General features: G+C 39.3%; 1 protein-coding gene across 6 annotated transcripts in view; it reads right to left on the bottom strand.

The window, feature by feature from the left end:
- ADAMTSL1 (ADAMTS like 1) overlaps positions 1-22,567 on the bottom strand; it is a 399,489-nt gene extending 376,922 nt beyond the window's left edge. For 5 of the 6 annotated variants that reach the window (XM_064642564.1, XM_064642566.1, XM_064642568.1 and 2 more), the window contains exon 1: positions 21,983-22,190. In XM_064642564.1, the coding sequence (XP_064498634.1) occupies positions 21,983-22,063 (81 nt within the window). In that variant the 5' untranslated portion in view covers positions 22,064-22,190. Of the gene's footprint in view, positions 1-21,982 lie in introns of all 6 variants that reach the window. The other variant, XM_064642565.1, reaches the window with a different exon arrangement.
- Positions 22,568-22,934: the final 367 nt, after the last annotated feature.

Genomic DNA, 22,934 nt, shown 5'->3' with positions numbered 1-22,934 from the left:
GTTTTCTTCTAAAAATGCATATGCACACACACACTTCCCGGGGCTTAACATAATCAGTACTTCATCTGTGTATCACTGAATGGTAACCAGAAGATTGATAAGAAAGCAAACCAAAGTAATGTCTTCAGTTATGTATTCATAATAAATAGAACAGTAAATATAAGATATGAATAATTGAAAAAAAAGCCTTTCTATGCCCTCTTGCCCAGCATCACATTTAGAGTCTCCAATTTTCCTATTATCTAGGCTCTACCTAAACTTTAAACATTTTACTGGCAAGAAATTAAAGTGTAGTATACATTAAGCATATATAAGTGCAGAGACAAGCAGTATATTTTTCTGTAAAATGAAAATACCCTTTCACTGAGGACTGGGAGTGGTAACACCCTTCCACTGACGTCAGTAAAAAGGGAAAGTTAAATCATTAACAGACGTTAAAAATCAATTTGGCTACTTCTGGCAGGTGAAGTCAGATATTTTATTATAAAAGTGATAAATCTTCTGGCTCTTTCTTTCAATAAATTGATTTTAGGAAATAAGGAGTGATAAGGGAATTTTATGAAGTATAAACAGTATATATTATAAATAATAACACATGGCCCTAGAGCAAATGCTCTTGTGATTGATCACAGCAGCCGAATTCCTCAAGTGGCTTACAGCATAGTCTTATTGGGATCATCTATTGTACGATCCATATGTTAACTAGATAACTGCCTAGTGTGGAAAATTTATAAAGTTAAGGCTAATGAAATTAGTCTTGTTTGCTGGATTTATTTCTCACTGCAGAGATGATGTAAATGGATAGCAGCACATCGCATGTCTTCAAGGGAGCTAACCCTACCTAATTCAGATATGCAACTCTCAGAAAGCAAAGAATAGCTCTAATTTCACCTTCAGAATGCAATGGGGAGAAATACAAGCCAGAAAGCACACTTTGTCTGCACCTGCTGTTTGTACCTGTATCAGCACAGTTCCCAGAAGTGAACACTGCCATGTTTCAGAGCACAGGGATGCAGTGGCTAACACCAGACAATACTGATTCAATGGCGCTCCAATGAGTGAAAAGTCTCAGCAAGAGTTACTGTTTTGGTGTCCCAAAACAGTTTGCGCAGCCCGTGTAATTCAAGCAATGATGCAAAAGCACAATACCAGATGCCCATGTGGAAATTTCAATAAAAAGCAAACTTACAAGATCCTCCCAGCTATCACAGCAGTTATTTCTACACAAACCTGTTATGGGAGCAACCTAGTTTCAACTCCCTGTGGCTAAGTCAGCACTTGTTTTCACTTTTCAACAGTGAGTTTATGGATCTTGACTGCTGACATTTGTTTTAGAGAGGAAAAGAAAACTGGTCCCTAACGTTCCCAAAGGCTGAAAAGCAAAACCAGGAATGCTCGTGAGAAAATTGAAAGCAGATTGCTGTATGGGCCCAACTGCCACGGATTTTGGAGCTAGTAGGCCCTGCTCTTACCAGGTGTTACTACAGAAACTACTCTAAACATAGCTTGCTACTAGCTCAGTAGTAGCTTACAGGTAATTAAGTCTGAAAAAACAGCAAGAAAGTGTTGGCTTGATATGCTAGCACAGAAAATGACAGTGACCTCCTTGTTAACCTTCCATCATTAGCAAGACTGCATATCATCACATAAGAAGAAACTGTTTATTCAAGTTGTTTGAGATGTCCACACATACCCCTATCTGGGAAGCATTACCTGTTTTCATACACAGAGTAGTGAATGAAATAAACTACTCCCGCAACAGACAATCTATGCTGCGTTAATGGACAAATTGTGAATTTTGGATGGAGGAAACAATATTTTTTTCCTTTTCATATTTTAGCACATTACTATTTTCCTTTATAAGCTTTCTAGTTGTGTTGGTGCCAAATATGTTATGAGGTAATATCTGCTCCAGACAAGTCTTCAATTCCAGTCATCTGTCAAAGAGAAAAGGCAAATAATGGTGCTGCTTCCATCCCTGATCCTTGAACAAATCTACCGTATCTTTATGCCCCCCCCCTACATTTGCTTGCACTGGAAAAGCAATGGAGGAGATCACATTGAAAAGTTTTCTATCCATCTTTGTCAAGACACAGACTTGAACACAAAACTGAAGATATTAAAATAGCTCTTCTTCACCATTTTATCTAAGCCAAAGACATTCCTCATCAAGCTATCTTACAGTTGACTGAACTCTCCACAAATACGTGGAAGGAATTTATATATGGTCAGTTGACATTACCCCTCTCTCAACTCTCCTTATGTTCAGATGGATAGTGACTTTCAACTGATGTCTGGCAATTTTTAACCATTATTCCTTCCTCCTGCCAACTCCAGTCACATATTTGCATTGTACAAATAAATTTTTTTTTCTATTTGGTGTTTAGAATCACAGAATCACAGAATCATGGAATCAATCACAGAATTACAGAATCAGAGAACAGTCTGGATTGGCCTCTTTGAGGTACTGTAAAGCTGCTATAAGGTCTCCACAGAGCCTTCTCTTCTGCCAGCTGAACAGCCACAACACTCTCATTCTGTTTTCACAGGACAAGTGCTCCAGCTCTCTGGCCATGTTTGTTGCCATCTCTCTAACAGGTCCATGTCTTTCTCATGCTGAGAGCCCCAAAGCTGGATACAGTATTCCACGTGGGGTCTCACAGCAGTGGAGTAGAAGGGGGAAAATCACCTCCCTTTACCTGCTGGCCACACTTTGTTTGATCCAGCCCAGGATACAACTGGCTTCCTGGGCTTGCAAGCACACATTGCCTGGTCACATGCAGTTTTTCAGCCATCAGCACTCCCAAGTTCTTCTCTACAGGGCTGTTCTCAATCCCTTCATTCCCCAGACAGCACTAAGTTCACATGAGGATCAGGAGGGCCTTTCATGTTCTTCAAAAGTAGTAATGCAGAGCACATGCAGATCAAATATAGGATGATATAGTATTACAAGAACTATCCTATCCACCGTTATTTTAGCAGTCCTATCCTTTTGGGAATATAGGAGATATGAAAATTAAATAACCTTCATACACCTGTTTATTGATTGTCTCTCTAATGTCTCAGAGAATAAAATATCAGAAGCACATATTGTAACTGCCACATTGATTAAAAGCACTGTTTACCACTTTTCATAGAAATCTGTATTTTCGTAGTCCATAAGTCTTCCATAGAAATGACTGCTGATCACCATATTATTAAATGACGTTAAAATGAGTATTCATAGAGCATTAGACAACTTTGACACTTAGAAATTATATTTCCCCCAGCTAGAGGCAAGAAACCAAAAGTTTTATCTAAAACTTACTAAGAAAAATGCTTATCCTCTTTTATAACCAAACTTTATTTTGAATATCCTTCAATATCAAGCTATTTTTCATAGACATAAAATGAGTAGTGCCATCTAAGTTTGCACATCATATATATATTTATAGAAAAAAGGATTCTTAAGACTCACTCTGCCTGTATCAGAATTTTTAAACACACACACATATATATAAGTATAAATATATATGTGTGTGTGTGTGTATGTATGCACATTCCTTTAAAGAGTGTTGTTAGGAGGAGTGTTCAGTTTGTCTTATTTTTTTTACTTGAAAAAGACATCTGTGCTAAAGTCTGAACCAGTAAGGTCACAAAACACGCAGTACATGAACGTACCCACCATACCATACATGGTGATTCTGGCATGTTGGCTCAGTCAACTCTGGTGGTTGCTCCCAGCTAACATTCCAATAAATAGAAAACCTTTTCACAAAAAATGAAACTAAGCATGCTTAAAGAACTACAGAAAAACTAACAAATGCAAATAATAAAATTCTTATGGTGGTTGTATTCACTCCAGATCTAATATAGCCTACTCTTCAAATTGTTCAGTACACTTTTAATTTCATGCAGCACAGTATCATCTAAAAACAGGATTCTGAAGCGCTGCAATCAAAAGTCTCGATCTCTTTGAATGAAGCAATGATTACTAAATACTGTTGTTTCCTTGCTTAGATGATCTAAACAGTGTTCCTAGACAATATAGAATGGTTTCCAAGAAGAAAAAACATGTGCAAACCTGCTTTTCTGCTTTCCCACCTACTTAAAATGGCATCACATACCTTACAGGGTCAAAATATGCATCTTTGGCTAATTGCCTGCATTCTGGAATGTGTACTTCATTAGTTTTATCTAATTTTTCCCCTTGTGGTTAAATTTGTCTCCTGCTGATACAGACCATCATACAGAATTCCTTATATGCTCACAAATTTAATATATGGGCAATCAGTGTGGGGGGTTTAGACACATGTGGCTTATGAACAGCTCTCTTGCTACCAGCTAATTCACAGGAGCAGCAGCAGACCTCCACTAACATGGGGACTACTACATAATTCAAACCTCCAGAGTATAAGAAATCCCAGGATACACTGGGCTCCCAGTCCCAGGACTGTCCCAGGACAGGGTCCTTGAGGAGTTGCATACTCACTCCCTTGCCTCTCAGGTCTGCTCACCAAGGTTTCTGGGATGTGTTTGTGGCTCATAACTACAAGATGAATTTACCAAATAACCATGAGCTAGTGAAGCTGCCACTGCCATTTCCCAGTTTAAATAATCTTATTGTAAAATAAAACTCTCTTGTACCATGTCAAAATGTCATACCTTCTGTAAGGGGTAGACAGTATTGGTTTTGAGCAACAATGTAATTGCTATGTAATAAAAAATAAGTAATCTTGGGTCAATATATGGGCATTATGCATAGCTAACTTTCAAATTTCAACAAAAGTCTCTGCCTAGCTACAGACTTTTTGGGAAATATTCTATCATGTCAATAAAGCATAAAGTGAGATTAAGATAATAAAAAAGGAGTTTGATTCCTAATTACAGAGTCCCATTTTCATTATATATAGCAATTGTCTACAAAAGCAGGTTAAGTTCTGACTAGTATTAATATAATTTTCATTTATTTTGCCTTGGATACAAAAAAAAGACCAAAACTAAACACAAAATGGACACTAGTCAAACCATACAGTTTTGCTTATAATTTCTGTCTCCTTTGGTTTCTTCTGTCCCTTTAGATTGTCTATGTTTATTGCTTACTTACATGCCATTCCATTATATCTCCTCATCTTTGCTCTTTTCATGTACAGGCATATATATATATGTTTCCCTTGCTATTGCTTGCTTGCTGGTGACTTTGACCCACAATGTGCTCCTCTTTTCTCTTCTAGTCATAGGACTTCAAACATACACAAGCCACCACCTTCTAATTTTTAGGTCTCCAGGACAGGACACTCTATTAAAAAAAAACCCTATTCTAAACTCCCGTGAAATTGCGCCAGTGCATGTGCAGGATTTGAGGTGAGGGTGGAGATGCTAAGAACATGAAAAAAACCCCAGCAGAGAAAATAATGTCAGCATTGCAGAGTTTGAGTTTTTATATCAACAGCACCCATGCATCATTGTGTTAAAGTACCACTAAATTAATACCTGGATAAATCAAGTATAAATGTGGTTCCCAGATCTTCAGTGATCATTAATTTATTTCAGGTTATGATTATTAATCCAGTTGTCTTTAGATATTTTGTATATTCTAGCTTCTTATATAGTAAGAAAATACTGAAATCCTTTAACAGGACTATGACAGTTCCTGATGAAGACAACAAAAATATTTTTTCAAATATAAATGCATGCACTGGTAATTTGCTTTGATTAGAAAACAAGAGCTTAATGGCAGATTCAAAAATTATTAATTTTCCATTAATACATTATCTGTCATGTTTCCTTCTACTGAACAAAATACAGTTATAGAGAACACATCTAATTATCCAAGCCATTCTAAATAAGCTGCAAAAGACTGATTAACAGAATTAATTATGGTGTGAAATTTTATGACCATACTAATCAAGACAGGCAATTTTGAGAGCCCCTGACAATGGGTAATAAAAAAGTTGAAAACAAATTATTTACCAAAATCAATTACCTGACATACAGAGGAGATCCACTTGGGGGTACTTCTTTTGGTAGGGCTATCAGAACAGGGCTGGATAGAATCACGTGGGTATGAATTTCACATAAGGGATCAGCTTCAGAAGACTCCATAGCTTGCTGACCACACACATACAACCAAACGTCTGGAAAGGACAGTTAGATACATATCTTTTGCACAAAGTACCTAAGGTCACAAACTGGTCCACTTTCTGTGGAAGGGAATAATGAACATATCATTAGCACCCCTATGACAAAAATTTTTTTAAATGGAACTTCCCATATGATCTTGAGAAAAGGACAGGCATGCTGATCCAAAAATCTGGCAAGTAGTTTATGAACGAGTAAAATGACACAACTAAGGATCAGGGAAGTAATTAAGTAAACAGCAACATTTGCACATGCAGCTCAACATCCTTGGAGCCATGGTAAATGTCCAGAGCTTCAGAGAAATGGGGGGGGGGAACAAGTGGAGGGAGAAATAAATAAGATGCATCAGGAGAGGATGTAAATAATTCTTATAAGATTCTGTAGATAAGTAGCCTGTTATACAGGGTTAAGAAGGAAAAAAATCCTCACTGGTTTTGTACAATTAATATCATCAAATCTTTGTATTAAACTTTGCTTTCAGCAAAACATAGAGTGTTACTGTAGGAAACAATGTGTATTTTTGCTGGTAGATTTGAAGAGGTAGAAAATGAAGAAGAGAGAGAAGCATGAGAAAAGCCATGTGTCTATACAAAGTGAAATGGTTACAGCAGTTCTGTGAAAGTAAGAGACTGCCAACATTAAACTAATTACTTTTCCCTTCCTTCCTTCCTTTTTTTTCCCCTTTTCCCCCCTTTCTTCATTTCTTCTCCTTCTTCCCTTTCTTTCTTTCTTATCAATTGTTAGCCAAGACACGTCCAAGCCTAAAAGCTGCATCAGAACAAATAAATATTTCAGTAAAGGCTTGGGGGAAAAAAAAGGACATACCTATCCAAAAAGATAAAGGAACAACATAAGGAATTATTTAAGTGTTTATCATATTGAAGTTCTGGTTACTTTCTCAGCTAATTGTTTCTGTCCATACTTTCCTCAAATCCCTTTTCTAATGTGCAATGTATTATTGCATATAACTATTCAAAACACTCCCCTGAGATTCCCATGCCTGCTTGTGAATGATGCTAGATGAATTCTTTAAGTGAAAATCCAGGGTTATCCTCTATTCTGTTCTTGTACAACTTTCTCTGAACAACTTTTCTCATTTTTAGAATTTTCTCTTTCTTGGAAATGAAACAGTATTTTCCAAAGTACTCTGATCTGGAGATGACCTTGCTAAATAAATCCCTGGTTTTGCAAGCATTTGTATCTGGTAGTACTATGGCAACATTCATGGCATAGACACCATATTTAAGGAAACTCTTCCAAAGCAGTATCTACACACTCCAATCAGGAAATGGCATAGAATGACTTTTATTTTGTTTGCTTTTTTTGATTCTTTGCTGTTTCAGTTTTCTAAAGTAGTTTACCACTGGAGTTAAGAATAATAAACATGTATTACCTAAATTCATTTACTGTTGTGATTTATGCAAACAAGCTTTCCAAAGGCAAATTTATTCTCTTTGACCACTTAATTAAGGACTTGCTGTGAAATTTGAAATTGTGTGTTTCCTAGTTTGGCTACATTGCACTTAATTATTTAAAAATACTTTCAAATTAATTCTGCCTTAATTTTGCCTGGAAAGGAACAGTTCCAAACACTTCACTGTTTAGGGCTCCACAGATGGTTTGCACCCCTTTATTTAAAAAAAAAAAAGAAAAACAACAAAACCCTGTCATAAGCATACCTCTTGTTGCACTCCTGAGAGACATGAAACAAGATGAAGTCATTTGAAGTTCTAATCCACATAATTTCATTCTTTCCCCATTGCTATAAGGGAGAATCCTTAGCATTTCTGAACATAATGATCTGTGATTTCTAAGAAACAAGTCATGCCAAGAGCATAAGGGCAAGGCTCAGCTCTTAAACAGTTAACAAAAAGAGCTCTAATTGAGTTCCTAACTTCAAAAGGTTCTTAAATCTCTCCTACTTTCACAACTTTGAATATTTAGTATCAAGTGAAGATGAGGAACACGAACAACATGTTAAACATGAAAAACAAAATTAAAAATCTGACAATTTTAGAATCCACCCTTTTGGACTAGAAGCACGCAAAACCATGCCTTAGCAATGACACAGGAGGTATATTCAGGTTGCCACATGACCATATACTCCTTCTGGTCATTCTAGTACACACTGAATATGATTGAAACTGTCTTGAATTTTAAAATACAGTGTAAGTTATTTGTCCTTTTTAGAAGTTCGACATCCCAATATACCCCCAAACTTCTAAGAAAACAGGATTCTTTAAATCCCTAGGCTTTAGATTTCAGATTAAGTGGGAAAACTTCTATCAGGTTGAACTAAGTTACGTGTTATCTTCATCTCATAGGACCCACTGAACCTTCCTAATTAGGACATTTTACAATGCGGTCTTTTATGTGGGCATTTTGGAATACTTAGAGAAAACAGAAGTAAAAACCCTTTTAAAACAAAATAAATATGAACAGCATGAAGTGCTTCCCATGTACTCCTCAGAAGTTTAAAAGAAAACAAAAATCCTCCTACTTCACTAAAATAGGATGTAATAGACAAAAGTAATTGCTGTAAACATTATTTTGGCCTTAGGATATTTGACATTCTGTGCTTTTTATGCTATCAAGGATCTATTCTCAATTCCAAGTTCATAATAGATGCCACTATTCAGAGAAAGACTTCCTACTGCAAGAATTGCAAATGTGCCAAAAACTTGTATTCGAGAAATGAAGCGCAGCTGTCAAGTCTATATCCCCACTGCCAATCTTAGTCACAATAAGGTTTCTGTATTACAGAGACAACCAGCTAGACACATACACAAATATGGAGAATTGTAGATGGAATTTTTCATGAAAGTGGTGTCTTCAGAAGAAAGGCTGCCTTGTCAGTGCTTTGGTTTCTGTCTTCTGTATTTCAGCTATGCTACAAAGGGTTGACAAAAGCATTAAAGCACAATAATAAAAGAGGAAGTTTTCTCCTAATTTTGTTTTAGAAATTGCTTTTGGACCATGATTTTACCCAGCATTACAGACAAATTTATCAGTAGCTGTAAACTTGGAAAAAGCTGGATATCATGACTAAAGCAGGGATAATGATGGCAAGAGCACCAAGAAGGATTCTGAAAGATACGTGCCCATGACTGCTTCTTTATACAATGCAGACTTGGGGGCGGAGACATATAATCTTATTATTACATGTAAGAAAAATGCTCCCAGCGGATGCTAAGTTGAATTTCAGAGCTGACATGTGCAAAAATCTAGCTTCAGCTATTTCAAACATCATTTTCAGGTGTTCATCCTGTAATCCGAAAACACTCAGCTAGCAAAAATGCAGCTAACAGAGATTCTGCCATTAAAGCCTGTGGTTTTCCCAGTTGTTACTCAAAGTGCAATATTTTCTGAGCTATTTTGTAAAGAACTAGGTTGTGTTGTGCCATGTACTTCCTAAAGAACACACAAATTTCTGATTTGAAACCATACAACAAATATAAAGGACACATAAGTTCTCATCTCTTTTACAAGTGAAAGAGCTGTATAAAGTGTGTAAAATATAAGGTACTTTAGAGACATTAGAAATTCAAGACCTCAGCTTGATCCTGTGGCAGGATCTATGAACAAAATATCACTTTCTGTGAGCAGAGTTGTATGGGGGCAGGACAAAAAGTCTGGAGGTAAAAGGTTTTTAAGAGGTTCTAGTTAACAGGTCCAAGTAAAATGCTAGTGAGATGCAGGTCCAACACCCTCCTTGCATTCGCACATTTCTCCACTCACCACTGTTTCATCATCATCATCATGGCCAGTCTTCGCGAACGAAGATTTGGGAAAGGTCTTTACCCTTCGAGCCTGCGCAGTGGATTTTTTAGGTGAGACACAGTGTGCGCTGAACTGAGCCCACCCTTTAATCCTAAGGTTCATCTGCCGGGGCCGAGCGAGCTCGGACAGTGGCAGTGAGGTCCTCAGGACACAGGTTTGTTTAGAGTGACCTTCTCTTAGATGGATGGCCTTACAGGGCTGACGAGCTCCATCTGCCCGGGGAAGTCCCCTGACCAGGAATCGAACCCAGGCCACGGCGGTGAGAGCACCGCATCCTAACCACTAGACCACCAGGGGGCCCCTCACCACTGTTTAACGGGTATGCAAAAGACAAGCAGCAATCTTTTTTCATGTTTTGCTGTTGAAAGTGTTTCCCCCTCTTGACACAGAAACAGACAACATACAGAATGCTGTCTTACTCATCCAACATACAGGTATGGACGATAATATTTTAAATGGGTTATCACAGTTTAATTTCATTAAACACACAAAAAATTCCACCTCTTTTCTTTGAGTTGTAAATACATGATTATTTATTTCCCTTATTGTCTTCCTCACTAATCTGCTTCCTGTTTTTTCTTCTCCACATTCAACCTGTTTTGGTACTTGCATCCTTTCCTAAGTGGTCCATATCAACCCTGTCTCCTTATTTCAAGATACAGCACTCAAAGAAGTGAACCTTCACATCCTACTCTACTGACCCAAAACACACAAAGAACGAGACTTTTCTGCAAGTGACTATCTCTTCTCATTCCCCATAAAGGATCAAACCATCAGCCAAATACAAAATTGAGCTTTCTCCTACTACGCAATAGGTAACTGTGTGCCCCACTCCATCCCAGTTATCAAACACACACACACATGCAAAACACTGACCTCTAGCCTTTCAAGAACAACGTTAAATAGAAAAGTTACTAATATAGTTATACATTACAAGAGGAATTTTCCCTTAAATTGGAAAATTATGGATCTCTTTGTTTCTGATATAGCAGCTAGTAAGTCTATTCTGTGACTTGACAGTGCAACAGCAGTATCAAAATTTTACTTGTCCACTTTTATTAGTCCATTTTTATTACATAGTTACCTTACTGCTATTCAAAATATTTTCTGTCTATTTTCAGTAACGTTGCAATAAGTATATTAATTTAAAACTTGATGCTGTCTTTGCAGCTAACTTTTAAATTTCGTTTAAAAATAAACAGACACCTCTGTGGTCCAGGAAATTTTTTTTTTGTAGGAAGAAAAATAAGAAATTGTTTTCATCTGCTCCTTCACAAATGCTTAGAGGAAGAAACACACAGATTATCAATAGCTTGGGATTTCTGGCCCCAGAGCTGGATGCAACGCTCCACGTGGGATCTCACCAGAGCAGAGGGGGAGAATCATCTCCCTTGACCTGCTAGTCATGCTGCTTTTCATGAAGCTGCAGATACAGCTGGCTTTCTGGGCTGTGAGAGCATGTTGCTGGGTCATACACAGTTCTTCATCCACCAGTATCCCTAAGTCCTTCTCCTCAGGCTGCTCTCAATCGATTCTCTGCCAAGCCTGTACCTATGGATGGGATTGTCCGAACTCAGATGCAGGACTTTGCACTCGATCTTGTTGAATTTCATGAGGTTCACACGGGCCCAGCTCTCAAGCCTGTCAAGATTCCTCTGGATGACATCCCTCCAGCATTTTGACCACACCATACAGCTTGGTGTCATTAGCACACTTGCTGAGGATACACTTAGTCCCATATCTGTGTCCCCAAAAAAGACATAAAATAATACTGATCCCAGTACTGACCCCCAAAGAACATCACACATCACTGGTCTCCACCTCGACAGTAAGTCTTTCACCACAACTCTGGAGCGTGTTCAGAGAAGGGCAATGAAGATGGTGAAGGGTCTAGAGAGTAATTCATATGAGGAGCAGCTGAGGGAGCTGGGGTTGTTTAGCCTACATATAAAGGCAGCTGAGGGGAGGCTTTACTGCTCTCAACAACTAGCTGAGAGGAGGTTGTAACAAGTTGGGGGGCGGTCTCTTCTCACAGGCAACTAGTAGGACAAGAGGACGCAGCCTCAAGCTGCTCCAGGGCGGTTCAGGTTGGACATCAGGAAGAATTTTTTCATGGAAAGGGTTGTCAAGGGTGGAGTCACCATCCCTGGAGGTGTTCAGGAAATGACATGGCACTTAGCACATGGTCTAGTTGCAAGGTGGTGATTGGTCAAAGGTTGGAGTCGATGACCTTGGAGGTCTTTTCCTACCTAAGTGATTCTATGATTCTACCAACGCAACCATCCAGCCAATTATTACCCACTGAGTGGTCCATCCATTAAACTAACGTCTCTCCAGTGTAGAGACAAGGATGTTGTGCACAACGGTATCAAATGCTTCGCAGCAATCTGAGGTGTCAGTCACTCTACTGTTATCCACCAGGCGGCCATGACTGCAAGACTTGCAATAAGAATGAAATATATAAACCTCAACTTTCAGCTGCATGATCACAGCAACATCTTCATAACAGAGTACTATAAGTATTTTGAAAATCATACTTCCGCAAAATTGCTTGCCCACACCTAACAGATGCCTTTTTTTTCTGTGAGAATGATTAAATACTTTCAGAGAGTAAAAGACAAAAAAATAAATGCAAAAAATAAACTTTTCCATCCCCTCTTTTTTAACAGGCAGCAGTTAACACCAAAACACTGGCATAAAGTACAAATTTAGGTGTTTTAACACATTTTTTAAATATACCTGTTTTCCTTCTAGTATTCAGTGTCAATACAATGTCAAGGGATATCAGGAATAGGATCAGCTACAGAGGAATACTCCTTTTAAAGCAAAACTAGTGCAGCCTTTACCGCACAGATTCTTTCCTTCATTGTTCTCATATAAATCTTTCAAATTATTTTCATGAACTCTTAGGTTTTCCACTATATTCTTACCTTGTCGGAGGTGCCACATGAATGGCACAGTTTATAGCTTAAATATTTTTCTTGGTAGTTAACCAGTTTGAAACCAGTAAATACTCATGACTGCACTCCAAAATTCAGAATTTTTTGTGTGATCTGACAGGAAAACATATAGTCTCCAAGACCAGGAAAGGGGCTGTTTTGCAACACAGAACATTTCAGGAATCCTGTTAAAATAGCAGTTATCCTTCCTTTTCATCAGCAACCAATTAATAGCACCAGCCAGGACTAGACATGTGGCAAGACTCTGGAATAACAGTTATTCTTTAGAGCTGAAAATAATTTTGATTTTGATGCTATATATCTCTTTTCCCAGACAACTGTTTGCAAATGACATACTGAAAAAAAAACCCCTGTTCTAGTACAAATTTCTTCAGAAAGTTGAATTTTAAGTTTAAGGAAATTAAGAGGAGATGATGATGATAATAATGCCCTGTTATGATTTCTTGAAAAATATTTCAGATTCAATGCAAAAATTTAATTTACACCAACATGTTTGAAGATGGTTCCATCTCCAAACAAGGACATGGTACAAGCCAATTTTAGCATTTTAAAACTGACCAGAAAGCCAGGTTCCTGTGTTACAGAAATTTGATCAGAAACATTTTACAGCTTAAAAAGAAATAAGATACAAAAAATAAAAACAGGCCCCCTACCCTTCAATAAATCTTATAAATCTGGACAGAAAATGAAGAGCCAAACACCAGTTACCCTCCACCAAAACCTTCTGAATAGCTTGCAGGTCTCACCTGTTAAACTAACTTGAGAATGGTCCACTTTCACCAGGTATGAAGAAATTATATTTCTGAGCTTGACAAAGCTTCTTGTTTTCTTGAGGGGTTGTTTTTTTGTGTGGTTTTTTTTTTTTGAATATAATTAAGGTTTTAGAAAAAAAACCACAATCATTTCTAAAAGCTCTAGAAGTAAGCTCTTCCTAAGAAGAATTTTCTTCCAATAAGTAGACATATATTTAAAAGTGTTCAACTATATCTTTAAAATCCTTTCCCAAAATTGTCTTTTAGCAACATGTCTAATAATTTTGTGGAGTTCATGCTCATATATGCACCTAGTGACATCATTTTCCCACTACCGGGGTGCATTCACTTTTATATTATCTACCTGAAATGTAAAGCACATCTCTTTTTATCTTGCTGTCCCCTGACTGCCAGAGGTCAGTCAGTCAAGAAAAGTGCAGAAAATACCTCCTGTGAGATAAATTCTGCTGTATTTCTTCCTCTGAACAGCAACAAAGCATCAAGTTTTCCTATTTTTTTCCCTTACTTGTCTTTTCTAGCAGATACAACATTCTTCACTGTGTGGCTGTTCTGTATGTAGTAGACTCCTCAGCTATTGTAGTAATAAGAATAAATTAGGTTTCCAAATTATATTAGAAGTTAATGGCAGCTGGGTAACCTCTATGTTCAACCACCTTGAAAAAGCCAGTCATCAAATAATAAATCCTTTCTACACGACAACTTCACTTGGATTTACCCCAGGCAAGTATGTTTAAAATTTGCCATTGAAGGTGTGTATGTTCTACAAACACACTGTTTTAAACAGCAGTACATCAGGAAAACTGAATAAATAAAACAATGTGAAGATAAAAGCATTTCTTGGTCTTTGATTCAAAATCCAAAACTATACAGTTCTTGTTTCACTATTTTCATTTACTCTTGAAACACCATTTGTCTGTTAAAAAAAAATCTTCCTTCCTTCGTTTCCACTTTCCTACCACAACGTATCTCAGCCAAGCCCATGGCAATAAGAAAGAGATGACCATCTCAGCTCAGTCATTTCTTTGAGACTTAGTGTAAGTTAGGATGAGTGGCTTCCCTCTATTTCCTCTAAAAAACCACTGAGACAAATAAAATAAAAGCAAATAAAAGATGCAGCCAGACAGGACTAGTGTTTGGCTGTTATATTACTTAGTAGTGTTATTCTTATACATAAAGTCTTTCCTTCATATCAATTCTCTATAGAATAAAAAAACCCACAAAACTGCAGCCCAAGGAGAAACTGATTTCTGCAGCCCACCTGACTTAGACAGAGAGCTACATTATTCTTCTAACTATGTCAAAATCCACAAGCAGGTCTTTCCATTCAATGCAATACATATGCCCACTTAATCTGCAAGTCAAAACAAAACTAAATGAAACAATTACAGGTAGTTTTCTATAAATCCACTCTTCCCTTATTAAATGCCTCATTGAAGAACAGGCATATATGGGGTCAGTTTAAAACAAAAAAAGTATTTGTACAGATGAAAAGTCTGGAAACACTTGGTTGAATCAAAAGTAACACTATTAAATAACACTCCACAAGCCATATCTGGGACTGATGTAATACAGTCATTATTTATGGCATCTAGCCATATAGGACTATGAACAAACTGAAGCCTGGATGCAAGAATAGGCTTTGTTTAATTCCTCTGATGGATATGACTGGCTGAGATGCGACAGTTCTGCTAGATCACCCACTCCATTCCCATACCAGTCCTGAACTGGTGTGTAAGCAGCACATCTAATACTGCTTTTGTCCACTGAGTAGAACAACATGCTGAAAGAACCAGCTTTCTGTAGTCCAGCAGAACTCATTACTACAATCTGATTTCCCCTGTATGTTCAATCCAAATTATGCAATTTCTCCTTTCTTTTCTTCTTCCATTTGTAGAAATGTAGCTGTATGTCAAACAACACCAGTGATCTATTCATCCCACAATTTATTCTAAGGTAACTACTGCAGCTGCAATTAATATATTTCCCAAAGGCCTTGCATTGCCTCTTTTCTTTCTATTTCTCCCCCTCTTGATAGCTTTCCTTGCACATACATGTTCAAGAATTATGCTGACTGCACATTTCTCTCAAAAGGCATACAAAATATATACCCTTAAGACTGAAGACTGAAAAGTGTCTAAAGAGTTTAATTAAATTTAATAGAGGTATCACTCAGATGCACATGGCATTATTCACCAAGTCTTGTAAATGACATGTTACATCACAGTTACATTGCTTTCTATAAGGGAAACATCTTGGTTGCAGCTGGGACACAATCACAGTTTTAGAATGCAAACTGGCTTAAGGTGCACAATGGCAACATGTACCTATGAACTTCAGCTGTTATGGGATGATTTAAAATATAGGACCAGAAGCATAAAAGGAATACTGTGGTTGCTAAATCCACCTAATGACTTGCTAGTCTGCTCACTATATGTCATCCCAACAGCAGACTTCATCATATTTCATAATCTTTTAGACCACAGGCAAGGCATACTTTATTATGCTTTATATGAAAAAAATTAAAAGAAGACACTGAAGAGTATGAGTATTTTTCATGTTAAGTGAAAGTCTAAGAAAAGTCTAAGGAAAACGTTCAATTTCTAACCAAGATTTTCAAAACTCCTAATACAAAACACGGGCCTATCTAATAGCCACACAAAATTCCTTAATCCTTGGGAAAAGCAAAATACTTTACATCCTCTGATGTTCCCATAAAGCCCTACTAAGTGTCACTTGGTGCACCCAGTGTGAACTTCTACACCAAGAACAGAGATGCATTTTAATGCATAAATTATGTTTCTATTAAGAGAAGCAATTTACAGGACCATAAAACTAGAAAGCGATACCAGAAATCTAATCCAGATTACCAAAAATTATACCTCCACTTTTTGCAGAATATGTTCATCCATCAATTCTGCCATTGCTCATTAATGATAGAGTATTCCATATCTGTACCTAACTGTATGGTAGCACCATCAACAGGAAATACTCACGAACAGGGCACTATGTTGAAGTCTGTGAAATCTGGCATTCAGCTCTAAATGAGAAATTAGATAAAATTTCAAATCAGATAGAACTTCTACAGAAGTAGAGTTTGATTCTCCCTTTTTCCTTCATCTTAAGCGGGTAAATGCTTTTATAGATGAGGAGTTTATTGGGGTCATATGAGAGAGAAACAGATTTCAGAGATCTTGTCAGAGACTGTACAGAATAATGCTAAAATATTCCCATTCCCTGTATTAATCTCTAGACCTGTTGTAGTTCTTTTTTCATCTGCAGTTGGAATTCACAAACCCTTCATTCACCATACCTTTGCACATGTCCAGATGAAAACATGACTGGTGTAGGATCCAGATGTAATATCAGTTTGCACCAGACAAAGTTAGATTATTCACAACAGGAGAAGAGGAAGTACCGCTTCTTTTCCTGACATATGCACATATTCACATGTGGCCTGTGAAAACATGTGAAAATGCTGACGGCTTAAATCTCTAGTGAGCTGCAGGCTACCAATGCTCAGAGACCTGTAACTTAAGCAAATTTATTCTCACTTTCACAATTTTAGCAATTGACATCTCTAGTGCAAGGCCCTTCTCTTGCTAAATATTTAACCCTTCTTCACAGTCACTAAGGGGGCTTAAGGTTTTCATAAAAGAAAGATCACTAGAGCTGCTTTAAACCACATTTTCCCTCATACACCTGAATTCTTAGAAATGGCTCTAGAATTTTGTATGAAACTTTCCTAAAAACATTTGATTGAAGTCAAGCATACTTAAGGTTGAAGTCAGCCCACCATGGTAAAAAGCTAGTCCAAAGTTCTCAGTTTATCAAAGTTGTAAGTAAAGAGCACCTCTGCAGAAAAGGTTTGGGCACGGTCAGAGCTGGCGGACACAAAGTTGACCATGAGCCAGCAATGTTCTCCTTCAGTAAAGAAGGTATGCTGGGCTGCATTAGACCAATGACTGCCAGCAGTTTGAGAGAGGTGATTCTTTGCACTGATGAGGGCATGCCTGGAGTCCAGTGTCCAGTTCTGGGCTCTCCAGCATTTGAAAGAGAGAGACATGTGAAAGAGAGTCTAACAAAGGGCCACAACAATTACGAGGGGACAGGATTGTCTGTTGTATGAGGACAGACTGGAGAAAAACAGGCTTGGGGAGATCTTGTTAATGTACATAAATACCTGAAAGGAAGGTGCAAACGCCAACACAGTAAGAGGCAGGGGTTGCAGCTTGCAACACAGGAAGTTGCCTCTGAACATCAGGACACTGCAAAGGTGAGCAAGCCCTGGCACAGATTTCCCTGAGAGTTAGTGGAGTCTCCCTCTCTCAAGACAGTTAAAGGCTGCCTGGACATGATCCTGGGCAACTGGCTCTATGGGACCCTATTTGACTGGGGGGGATTGTACAAGACATCTAGACATCTCTGCCAACCTCATCCAGTCTATGATTCTGTCACTCTAATTGGAAGGGGAGAAGAAGTCTTATTATTTCAAACAACAGGAACTTCAATATGTCAGATGATGATGTAAAAAAAAATACATAACTTTCTGTGGCTTCTTGCCTTCAGGTGACAATATAACCAAGAACCCATTTGATCTATTACAAAAATCAAAAGACATCTCCAATCATTAAAATAACAGAGGTTTATTTAAACATTCCACAACAAGATGAAACTACTTTTGAGTTTGCTCAAATTTAACATTACCAGCCATAATTACGTTCATCAATACAATTTCGATCACAACGCTTCCAAGATTTATTAAAAACACACTCTAAAATTATTATGATGGGTACAAACTGCTTTCAAGATTATTCTACGTGGAACAAGTAGGGGCATGGTGATATTTCAGTACTGGCTAATTGAACCCTATAAATTTATTACTTGTATTCTAATATTTTGTCCTCATCTTTCAGATGAGACTGTATTTTTTCTAGTCTCATCTGAAATGCTTCCAGACAAGCATTTTGACTTTCTAACTATAACATGGTCAGTTTTTCAAATGCAGGGAGTGTATTCATATTTTCAGTCCACCAGTGGTGGACTGGCTTTATTTTCAGCTTTATTAAGTAGAAGAGAAAGTTATAGTCTTCTCTGGACAGTGGAACAAAACTTAGTGGATTTTCACTTGGTAAGTATTTTGTTGGGAAAAGATAAGGGTAAGTGCTTAATATGATTAATATTATGTCACTACATGCAAGTATTTTAAAAAGATGTCTCTTCTCCATATGACAATTTCCTAATACATGAAATACCACCACTTCACTTCCTTCCACATTGTAATGTATATTGTGAATATAAAAAAGCAATGCTGTAACAAGCACACTATTAAATGCAAAATAGAACAGCATATAGAAAATATTAGGGTCAAAAAGTCTAAGAACAGAATGACAAGCATGAAAATTCAATTTATCAGTGGTCTACATTTGCTTACATCCCTTCCAGACCTAAACATGCTCATATCCAATCAGCCCATAAAACACATGAAAATGCCTGCACTTATCCATGAAGCTCATACATGAAGTTTAAAGCAGAGCTAAAATCCGAGTCTACTACAATAACTGTTACGTACAATGAAATAAAAAAAGCTAGTTTATTTGTTGGGGTATCTACTATCATCTCTTCCAGATTTTTTAAATTTGCAACTGCAAATTTAAAAAAAAATCCCTGTGAGAAGAATCACTCTAATAAGGGAAGTTCCAGTAAAACCCAATATATTGTTTTATAGACCTAAAGAAGGACAAAATTATAAAGAATGGTGATAGTCATCAAAAGTATGGAAAAAGAATAAGAGCAAATTGAAACTTGACAGAAACACTGAACTGAGTGTGCATTAGGAGTGTGACTGTGCATTAGGAGCACATGTCACCCCAAGCAAACTTGTACTTAATCCCAAAATACAGTCTGAAAACAGAGTTTTGACCTACAATTATTAGTAGATCCTATTTATTACTAATTAAGAAAACCAATTTTGCCTAGTTCTTGAAGGACTTTTAAAATATTAATAACAACAACATACAATTTGAAGACTCTGTTTATTTCCCCTTCCATTAAAAAAAAAAGGAAAAGGATTTAGTATGCTCCTTTGTCCCATACCTGGAGGAGTTCACAGCCAGGCTGGATGGGGCTTTGAGCAACCTGGGCTGGTGGAAGGTGGAGCTCATGGAAGGGGGGTTGGAACCAGATGATCTCTAAGCTCCCTTCCAACCCAAACCATTCTATGATTCTGTGACAATATGGTATGGAAGTATCATCCAAACCCTAAATTCATGGTCATACTTAGTACATAAGAAGAATAATTTTCTACCTTCATTTAATCTAAATTTTAGACTAATAAATGCAGTCTTACAGAATTACAGGTTATATATATGTGTCTGTGCATTTTTATATATATATATATCGTCTTTGTGGTACATGCACATACCTGTGACAGCTTAGTAAAGCATAACTTTAATCCTCACTTATTCCACTATCTTGCATTACAAATGCAAGAAAAACAACAGGAGGGCTTCCAGGCTGATTATATTCTTGACCATAGGAAATGCTGTCCATGAGGACAACTGCTTTTATGCACACTATCACTGTGTAAATTTGAGACTAGAGGCAGGAGCCAGTGCCAAGCTTCTATTTCAAGAGTAACACTGTCTCGATAACTGTAAAATGAAATTCATGTAAGTAAGTATCCAACATAAAAGACAAAGGAAACTAAAATGCTTGTCTGTTCCAGCTCCCAAGCCACTGAACTGCATCTCTCTCACTCCAGAATTTTCAAATGTAAGCCTGAATATTCTGTATTTGCATGTAAAAAGAAATAAGTATTTTAGTTCCCTACAAAGCAGAGCTGCTTGTAAAAAAGAGGGCAAACAAGTTCACAGGGCCAGAATAACCAACAACAGAGCAGCAGACTACCAGGGATCAGCTCAATCTCAGTTCTGGAAAAGAGTAGGTGTCAGGGTTAAAGGATGTGGCAGACAAGGTTTCCATTGCAGAATCTGTTATTATGATTCTAGTGGCCTTTATCAGGAACAGATACCAGATCGCATTAGACACTATGGGCCAGTCGGCATGCTCCTGAGGCACACCAGCGCTACCAAAGCCCTCTGCAACCTTTTGTCAACAATTTTTTCAGTGGCATAGTCCTGATCTGGTCCTGACCATCTCCGTTCAGGTGCAGGTTGGCATCACAGTTCATTCCTGATGGCACCCCACTGTGCTTTTCAATAATTTCCTTTCATGGAATTCAGAAGTTGGGCAATAACAGAAGACAGAGTAATCTAACATAAAAGTTTCTCTACCAAAACTACGAACCTTACGCAGATCACTAGGCTAACCTGCTCATGGATGTACAGTTACTATAGAGGTTCAAGGAAGGAGAAAACATATGTCAGGAGCGCAGAAGGAGACCAGAAATGCCTTATTCAGCAGCAGCCTATACAGAGAATGTTTCTAAGCTTATTTCAAGTGACCCTACATGTTTTTTAATTAAAATGTTGTTTGTTGTGTTTCTGAGTTAAGCTATTATAACCCTAACTACAAAAAGATCATAATTACTGAAAATGTGCTATTACTTATTTAAAACTCATCTTCAAAATTTAAGAACAAAACCAAATGTGAATGTTTAGAGTCATGTTCACACTTGCTTTTCTTTACGGCACAAAGCTAAAAGTGAGTTCATATATTGTCTCCTGGGAGGTGACCGGTGCATTCTCAGGGAGGCTATTTTTTAATTCTTTTTTTTTTTCTTGGCTAAAAGAAATAAAAACTTGGTAATAGCAAACTGATGACTAAGCAAAGCAAACTACCTGGAGAACATGTTAGAGGATGTAAATTACCCCCAAGGGAAACGCTCTGACACGGCCCCGATGAGCGCTCGACTTGCAGAACGAAACACCCGTATGAGAAACGCAGGCGGAGGCTCTCAAAGTTTCTCTGAATGTTGGAGAGTATTTCTCCCCTCCAAAGCAGGCTGAGAACCTCACGTCTGACTCTCGGCAAAGCTTAGCAGTATCGTAACTTTTATAATAATGATCCTCCCACCCCGCCTTCCAGAGATCTGCCAGACTCGCCTGAGGCAGGCTCTCGGTGATGTCCGCCCGGCAAACCCAGCACATAGCAGAGCCGCCCACCCGCCTCCGGTGCGGACAGGGGCTTTGGGCAAGGGGCTTTGGGCAGCCGCGCAGCTACCTGCCGGCCGAGGAGGAGCCCCGCCGCCGACCGCGACAGCGCTCCCCGAGCCCGGGGCCATTCCCGCAGCCACAGGTGCGGAGCTCTCGCCGCCCCACTGGAGCGGGGAAGCCCCGTCCCCGCGCTGGCCCACGGAGAGGCGGGCGGACGAGCCGCAGGCCACCTTACCTGGGCGATGGCGAGAAGCCCCAGGGCGAGGGCGAGGGCGAGCGGGGGGGCGGCCATGCCCCGGCGCTGCCCCGCGGCCATCCCGGTCCCGCGGCGCACGGCGCGGTGCTCGGGGTCGCCCGCTCCGGTGCGACGAGACTCGCCCGCCGCGGGCTGGCCCTGGGCCTGTGCTGCGGAGCGGGGTGCGCGGCGCCGCCGAGCCCCGCAGGGCAGGGAGGTGCGGGGGGCGCGGCCCCCCACTGCCGGGTGGCGGGGAGGGAGGCGGGAACCGCCGCTGCCGGTCCGCCCCCGAGGGTCCGCCGGGGCTCCGACGGAGCGGACAGCGGTGGACAGAAGGGTGAACACAGTCGCTGGAGCAGCGACGGGCTGCGTGGGGACCGGGCTCTGTGGCGAGGACGAAGCGCTGGGGCAGAGACGGGAGGTGCAGGCAGCGATGGGAGCACAGAGAGAGTGGGCGAGGACTCTGCGTTTGGGGGGCGGATGGCCGTGCGGGCAGCAGTGGGGCACACAGGCAGGCACAGGGCGTTGCCGCAGGGATGGGCATTCCAGGCTGAGGCAGACGGGGATGGAGCATGCAGCCTGGAATTCTTAAAGCAGGAATAGGGCACACTGACAAGGGTGGGACGCTGTGGCATGCACGAGGCAGGCAGGCATAGCCAGTCACGCAGGCATAGGGTGTGCAGATCCAGGGACGGGCTCCCTCCTGCCGTGGTGCTTTCTCTGACGTTGATTGCCTACTAAACCTAAGAGAATTTCCAGGAGACTAAGCTGAAATGCTGGTCTGCTGTGACGTTTGCTGCTCACATCTGGCTGGAGGTAAAGACTGCAGGTGCTTGGCCAGGGGAGCAAAGTCCCTTCATACAGCTCTCTCAGCTGCCTTCAAGCCTTCACTTGAAGTTGTTGGCTAGTACCTGCAACTCTAGCATCTGCTAATAGAACAGTCAAAATGCAA

Source organism: Pseudopipra pipra, chromosome Z, assembly GCF_036250125.1.
Source record: "Pseudopipra pipra isolate bDixPip1 chromosome Z, bDixPip1.hap1, whole genome shotgun sequence".
NCBI lineage: Eukaryota > Metazoa > Chordata > Aves > Passeriformes > Pipridae > Pseudopipra > Pseudopipra pipra.
Note: the sequence above shows the minus strand (reverse complement) of the source record. Positions and strands in the feature narration are given on the sequence as shown.